The sequence below is a fragment of the Crocuta crocuta genome, unplaced genomic scaffold (genome assembly GCF_008692635.1).
Source record: "Crocuta crocuta isolate KB4526 unplaced genomic scaffold, BGI_CrCroc_1.0 scaffold144, whole genome shotgun sequence".
In the NCBI taxonomy this organism is placed as follows: Eukaryota; Metazoa; Chordata; class Mammalia; order Carnivora; family Hyaenidae; genus Crocuta; species Crocuta crocuta.
Genome location: NW_027529669.1, coordinates 2,783,584 through 2,791,486, shown reverse-complemented (window position 1 = coordinate 2,791,486; position 7,903 = coordinate 2,783,584). Strand labels below are relative to the sequence as shown.

Below are 7,903 nucleotides of genomic sequence, written 5' to 3'. Positions count from 1 at the left end.
GACCTCCGTGGGCCACCTCATAGGTAAAGAGCCGGGGGCGGGGTGGGGGAGGGGAGAGACTCCAGGGCAGGCTTTGGGGGCCCGGGGGCCCCTTCCCGGTAGACTCCATTCTCGGCCTGGTCCAACTTGGAGGAAATCCTTCCCTTCCCCCCTGCAACTTTCCCAGGGCATCCGCATCCCACCGGTTGCCTTCGAAGCATTTCTTTGCGGCCGACTCCCTCCGGAACCCCTCCCTCAAACTCAGCCTCCCTTGTGTGTTCCCTGGAGAGTGTAACCGAACAGGTGAACCACGCACGGGAGTCAGGTGTGGGGTGTTTGGGCCTCTGGGAGGAGAGGGTAAACTTCTGGGCCAGGGGAAAGTTCGGACCGTGCGCCCACTCGAGGGCACGGCGTGGCTCCGTCCGGTTCGCGGACGAGGGAAGAAGGCTCGCGGGGGGCGGAGTGATGTGACTTCACTGTGCGGGGCAGGTCTCTTTAAACCAGTCCTCTCTCTGGCGCCGAGCCCGTAACAACCTGAGTTACTTTTCCTGGGTAAACAAAGAGAATGAAAATGCCCAGCCCTGGAGTGAGGGAAGCGGGGAGTGGAGGAGCAGTCTGGGGTCACCGGAGGCCTGTGGCGGAGGGGCGCACCACGCAGGTATTTGCCTGAATCCTTCCTTTCATCTGTGGCTGTGCTCCGAATAGCGTGCTGGGAAGCAGAAACCAGGGACTGGGCTGTTTTACTAGCACCCTCTCCCTTCGCCTCCACACCTCCCTTGGGAGCGGGGTGTGGTACAGTGCCTATGGATGCCCACCAAACGTGCTAAATATAATGTCAGGAACTTATTGGGGTGACGAAATCCTGAGAACCAGGTGGTTACAGTAAGGCTCAGATTGGGCGGTTTTGCCTGCAGCTCCATTTCCACCCCACTCATCCTGAACCTTAGTTCCCACATTTTCATAAGGTGATGAAAGTAACCATCGCTGAGGGGGGAGATGCTTTCTAAACTGTTGCTGCCTATATCCCTGTTGCACATTAAAATGAACTTTGAGCAGATAAAGATTCAGACTGCGTCTTCATGGGCTGATGAATTATTAATGCTGTAAATATTTGCTGACTGCCAGCTATACGCCTGGACCTGGATGAGGCAAGGGTGAGACATGGTGTCAACCCTCAGGGAATGAGCAGTCTTGTAGGTAAGACACATTATGTAGTAACTACAGTATAGCACCCTTGCAATACAAGAAAAGAGTTAAAACTTACAGAAAGGGAGAAACTGACTTTGCCATGGCTTTTGAAGGATGAAAAGGAGTTTTCTAGGAAGAAGGGAAGGTAGGAGGAAGTGCTTGAAATAGGAGCAAGGAATCTGGCAGAAGGATCCATAGTAGGTGTCTAAACAACACAAAGTTGTTCAGCTCTGTCAGTGGAATCCAAATTCAGATGGTTCCTTTCCTAGATATGGAGGCAGGCTAAGCTTTGGGGTTCTCCCAACCAAACCCTATTCTGCCTCTTCATTCTTCTTTTTAACTTTCTCTTCATTCCCCCTAGACCTTGTGTTTTCATGCTGAGGATCTTCTCCTTCCATAAGCTCATTTAGGTTGTGTTCTGTTCCTCTCCCCAGATGGCATTTTGTATTCTTAAAGGGTATATCTGGAGGGGGAAAATATCTGCTTGTTTAATGAAGGGGTTCTAGGTGCAGAAGCACTGGAGTCTGCCTGGTGCAGCTTTGGTTAGTGCACGTGGTGGGAATGACCTTGCTCCAATGCTCAAGGATACAGACCATTTCAGTAGTTCTGATTGACCTCTTTCTCAGTATGCCCCTCCCTCACTCAAGGAGAATAAATAAAAAGAAAAGCAAATAAAAACGGACACCAAATGACTTAAATTTTGAGTGCCAGTTCTACCTTGTACTGGCTGTTGGGTAATTTCCTTAACTTCTCTGAACTTCAGTGTTTCATCATCTATCACAGTGGGTTAAATGAAGTTGCATAAGGTAAAGTACTTTGCACTATGCATTTCACTCTGTGCACCACTCAGTAGGTGCCTATCCTCAGAAAGACAGGCAGGCAGATAGAGGTTGGCTGGCCTGTTCTGGCCCTGCAGCTTTTATTAATAGGTCCATTACTGCTGTAATGGCAACACTCTGAACTTGAGTTCTGACTGATTCCTGAATTACTGGGAATTGGTCAGAAAAAAATCTCTTTGCATTTTGGTAATATAAACGTAATGGTACTTGCTAGTAAACCCGAGGCAGATTATTTCAGGAAGGCCAGACATTTCTTCTTCTGTTGTAGCTCAGACTCAACACAAGAGCTTTTCTTTGCAGAAAAGGCTACATTTGCCGGAGTTCAGACTGAAGATTGGGGCCAGTTTATGCACATCTGTGACATAATTAACACTACCCACGATGGGTGAGTACAGTGTGTGGTGCACGCATTTGCCTCTGATAAGAAGCATCAGGACTGTAGCACATTTTCTCTTGAAAACTCTTTGGTTTTCTTGAGTGTTTCCATCACGTCTTGGGCACCACTATCTTTTGAAGATGTGTCTAGTTGAAACATTAAGACAGTTGCTTATTTCAGGGTGTGGAATACCTGAGAATCCATTATAATTTTTCTCTTTGCCTTTTCTTCAATAGTTTCAAATTTTGTCTTTATGAAGCTCGAATTCCTTTTCCTTCAAAGAAAGGAGAATTGTTTCCTTCTCTAGAAATTCCCCCTGCCCTGATTGCCAGTATTTTATGTTACTGTAACTGAAAAATATTATCCAGAAGCTAGTAAAATCCTGGTGGTGACCTGTCCTGGGCAATTGTCATTATTAACCAGGAATTAATCTAGCAGTCTTTTTTTTTTTTCCTCGTTTATAAGACATTTTTTCCTAGTGTCAGTTCGCCCATGTTCATGCTGTGTTCTTAAATGTTGTGCTTTTGTTATACTTTTAAAACTTTAGGGAATTGAAGCTTTAAAAAAATCATTAAGGTCAACTGTTTGGTAAATTGAGTCTGAATTACAGGTTGTTATAAGGGATACAGTTCTGTTAATTTTTCTGTGCACATTAACCTTATAACTGATAGCAAAAAGATTTAGACTAGTTTATGTTGATTGTTGATGAAGAAAACATACGCTTAATTATTGATTATATTAATTGACTATACTTTAAGGTGTTTATGGTGTTTTCCCTATACTCTTGTTTACCATATTTGGTTCCTCTGAACCTTTTCTTCACTGATCATACTAATTTCTTCACTGATAATACAAAAAGGGAATCTCAAAGTAAAATGTTTCCTTTAAAAATAAGTACCTTTATTCTCAAACATTTCTGAGAGTTTAATCCTAGATTCTACGTATGATTTTTAGAAATATAGATATCTATATATTTATAATAGTTATAATTCCAGATAAGCATAATTGTCCTATAACAGGAATTCTACCCATGCAAACACAGACAAAATTGGAAGGTAACATGCAAAAAGTATTTGTATCCTTTTTTCAGTTTTATTGAGATATGATTAGCCCACAGCACTGTAGAAGTTTAAAGTGTACAGCATGATGCTTTGACTTGTACTTTTTGTAAAATGATTAACCACAATAAGTTAACATCTGTCACCTCATAGAGTTAACAAAAAAATTTTTTTTGCCCTTGTGATGAAAGCTTTTAGGGTTACTTAGTACCTTTCAGGTATACCTATAGCAATGTAAACTATAGTCATCATATTATACTTTACATTCCCAAAGAACTGATCTTCTAACTGGAAGTTTGTACCTTTCAATCATGTCAAAGTAAATTTTGACCCTCTTCTACATAATTGTTCTTTTATAATGTAAAACTGTAGCCTATCAGAAGCTGACCTACTTAATTATAATTCCTCCTTCATCCCCTTCCCTCTGGGGTGCTCAGGAAATAGTCTTAAAAATGGTAACCTTCATTGTTTTGGAAACTACATTTCCTAATAGCCAGTTTTATGCAGTGATAGAGGGATATGGATGTGAGTACATTTCACATGTAGTGCTTTTTAAGTAATACCGTTATGTAAATATTCTATTTGATTCTTACAGGGGTAGATGGTATTGTCTGCCTACAGGTGTGAGAAGTTTTAAGTAATTTGCCCAGGGTCACACAGCAGACCAGGACCTTGGTCTTCTCTTCCCATGATGCATATTGATTTTCAGAGACTTCTTATTTTTAGCAATGCCTAAATTGATGACTCCACTGTATTTATTGCTATAGGCCAAAAGATGCGGTAAAAGCTTTGAAGAAAAGGATTTCCAAAAACTATAATCATAAAGAAATCCAACTTACCTTGTCAGTAAGTACTTTTTAATGTTATAGTTAAGACTTTAGGGTTTCCTAAGCCATAGTCACATTTTTAGTTTGGAGTAAAAAATAACAAAGCAAACAAAAAACTCTAGATAGATAGATTCAGAGATAATAGGTTAGAACAAACTTATTTATCGTATGAATTAAAACTAAGAATTGCAGAATTGAGAGGGTTTTGCTGATTGTAATAATAGCATTTAATTTTGTGGAAAGAGCGTGTTCCTGGAAAATCAGCTTTTCCTGCTCAGGAGGTGGGAACTGGTAATTCAAAACTTGTAAACACTGAGCCAGTCAAGAAGTCTGTCTATGTGTTACCCATGAGGAGAATTTAAGTCTTGAAAATGCTTCCCTGTTAGCTTTTTACCTTGAACAGCTCTGTAGAATTCTGAGGTGCTGGCAGCTCATTAAATTTCAACCAAGCTCTCCTGTGTGATATAATTTGGAGAGTGCTCTTTGTTGATTTAAAGAGTGCTGTACACCTTATTGTCTGTGACTTGGGTGTGGGCACTTAACTGGTTGCGTTCCTGTTTTCCCCCCTCATCCTTGGCCATAGGACTTCTTCAATCACTTCCGGTGAGTTGCCCTTTTCACTAAGGTATGTTTTGTAAACCCTGCCTGCTGCCCCAGAGTGAGCTCTATGGCTATCTCATTTCTCCTGCATGCCTTTGTTTTACCTCAGTCAAGCCCCAGGCCGCAAGGTTAAGGCCCTGATCAGCCAGCATCACCCTCACCTTAGGGGCTCTGGGAGTATATTATCAAGAGGATTATGGGGCTGAGGTGAGCACAGCTCCAGTGTCTGAGTTTCAGGGAAGAAAACTCCCATCTTGCTTGAGAAGATAAATGTATGCCACCTTCTGTGTTTCAGCCTATGGTATTATCTCACTTTCTTAAGGGTGTTTATATACAGGATGTGTCTTTTTCTCTGTTGTACCTAGCCTTCTTGGATCCCTGTGGTTGTTTCCTATCCCTGTCTCCATACCTGTCTCCATCCTGGTTCCCTCTTATGAGGATGAGCTGAGGAAGAGGTGGGGTTATTCTAGAGTGTTTTTTCTGGCCCTCCATTTCTCTTTGGATTCCCATTCTTTCTTCCCTTTAGGTAGAAAGATATTTAAAGCCTTATACCAGCTACCTGCTGTTTCCATTACCTGTTCCACTTCTGATAACTGTACATCTTCCACCTCATGTTTTCTGTACCAGAATGTAAACAAGCAAATCTAAAACCTGTGCCAAAAAGGGATAAGCGCAGAAGGGCGTCATGGGTTGGGGGTCAAAATAGTGCCTGTTGTTAGGTCAGAGTTCATTAAGGTGCCTACTTCTTGGATTGTCTTTAAATAGGCCTTTGACTCTTGATAGCTTCATGTACATTTGCCCCAACCCCTTCATCTCTGACTATTCACTGCATTGCAGAGGTGCTTATGGCTTCAGAACAGACTTTAATATTAACTTAAGTCAGACTTAATTATGAGAGATATTAGTCACAGAAAGAATCATCCAATGCCTGTCAAAGCAATTACATGTTTACCAATGAATTCTTTAAAAATGAATCCCCATATGTGACACTTCCATTTTATTACTTTGAAGTGATGAGAGCCTGTCAAAGTCAATTATAAATGTTCTTTGAATTATGTGTCATTTGGGTTCCGCGTGGACTTTGTTAGCCTTGATTAGGTCTTTGATGCGATTGGACTACACTGTGATTTCCTATCATCAGTTGGTAGAGCAGTTTTGTCAAGAAGCCAGTAGATTGGTTTTTTAAAAAGCATTTTGTTACCAAGCTTCCTAACTCTTAGCCAGAGGCTAGCCCTCTGATAGGGTCCATTGTGATAAGTCTCAGCAAGATACTATTATTGTCAAGTGGAAAGTGGTTGAACAGGTTCCTGGGAATCAATTAATAGGCCTTTGTGGAACACCACCTAGGTGGTGAGTTATGGGGGCTTCAGAATTTGTGTAAAATGTATCCATTCCTCTAGGAGCTCATTGGAGAGTGAGTTCATCCCCTAGGGTGGCCATACTTGGGTGGGGTCTGCAGCTCTGGATGGCCCCAAAGCCTGGTTTACTGTGTTTGGTTTAGAAACTTATTGCAAGAAATAAAACTACCAAGTAGCTCTTTTTCTTCCAGTCTTTCTAAGAAGAATACTTCTATCTGCTGATCAACATACTCTCTCCTGATAGGAAATTATCCATGGGAACAAATGATCAAAATCGCTAACCATTTATTAAGGTCCTGCTATGTGTGTGGCTCTTCATATCTTCACATTATATTTCATTTAGGCCTTATAAGAAGTCTCTAAAGGGAGGTATTATGGCTCATTTTGCAGATGAGAAGACTGAGGCTTGGAACGATAAACAACTTGCCAAGTCCAGCACAAAAGGAGATTAGTGAGACCTACTCTTTAGTCCTACCAAAGTCTGTTGGTCCCTTTCTAGATTCTCTATCCCACCTGAGATTATGGTGTCTATTTCCGAAGATAAGTTATCTGAGCATGATCTGAATGCCTAAATTGAACCAAAGCCCAATTTCAGAATATGTAAAAGCAGGATATTTTTCCAATTTGGCACAACAGGCTCCATTGCTTATCTCTGTGGGCTCTGGGGTGAAAGAGGTACTGGTGACATAATGAAAGAGGTGAGCTAGAAGTAATTAGTTCTGAAATTGTAGATTCCAGTGGGAAAACACAAAGGGCTGTGATTTGTGATCTCCAGATGTTAACATTCTCAGCATTTCATGTTGACTCTCTGATTTTATGCATGTAACCTCCTGGGAATGTTACCCATTACCATAAAATCTCAGTGATCCAAACATAAAAATCCCAGTTTGTGAAATATTTAGCAAGAAACTTCCCATTCATTTCACCAAAAGGGAAAGTGAGACATGGAGCCTATCTTGTGTAATGAGACTGCATAATGGGTTGAATGAAGTATTTATATAAATTCCCATTGAACTGGTGGTACTTGCCTTTCTGTATTTCACCTGATAACTCACCATAATGCATCAAGCAAAAAGTCATTTGTTATGCAACTTTAAATTTTCTCTAAACAATTTGCTTTAAAATATTCATTTACCTCAGTAGGTTTTGGATTTTGTTTTTACTTTCCTTTGCTTTAAGTATTTTCCCTGCTTCAGATAGCTAGCTACCTGTGTTTAGTTTTCTGATTGTCTTCTTAGCCATGTTGCTCTTAAAACTATAGCTCTCATCCCTTCTTTGTGTATTGGCACTCCAGTGACCCAGCACAGAGCATAGTGGAGAGTCCATTTTCAGGGCTGCTCTTCTGCACAGATGATCATGCCTCTCCTGGTCACATTATGGTTTCCATGACCTCTTCAACTTGAGAGGTGGCAGCATGGAAAATAGAGATTTAATTTTTTTAGAGCCTGGCTCATTTTTTCTTAGCCTGACTTCTGCTTATTTTGCTTGATTGAAAATGGGCACACACACCCCAGTGCTCCCCTAGGTGACTAGTGATTGCACTAATCCACAAACCTAGCTGAGTGTTTTTCATGTCCTAGTCTTAGCTATTTTGACATGTGATCCTTATGGAAACTGTGCTCTTTTGACTTTACCAATATTATGTTCTCTTTATGCTACAGTTTCCATTAGTTGCTCT

At 41.2% G+C, this 7,903-nt stretch overlaps 1 protein-coding gene across 2 annotated transcripts in view; it reads left to right on the top strand.

Moving 5' to 3' along the window:
• The first annotated feature begins 6 nt into the window (after positions 1-6).
• Positions 7-7,903, top strand: part of TOM1L1 (target of myb1 like 1 membrane trafficking protein) — a 47,719-nt gene continuing 39,822 nt past the window's right edge. For both annotated transcript variants that reach the window (XM_077762877.1, XM_077762878.1), the window contains exons 1-3: positions 7-23; positions 2,307-2,391; positions 4,208-4,286. In XM_077762877.1, coding sequence (XP_077619003.1) covers positions 2,354-2,391; positions 4,208-4,286 — 117 coding nt within the window. In that variant the 5' untranslated portion in view covers positions 7-23; positions 2,307-2,353. The remainder of the gene's footprint in view (positions 24-2,306; positions 2,392-4,207; positions 4,287-7,903) is intronic.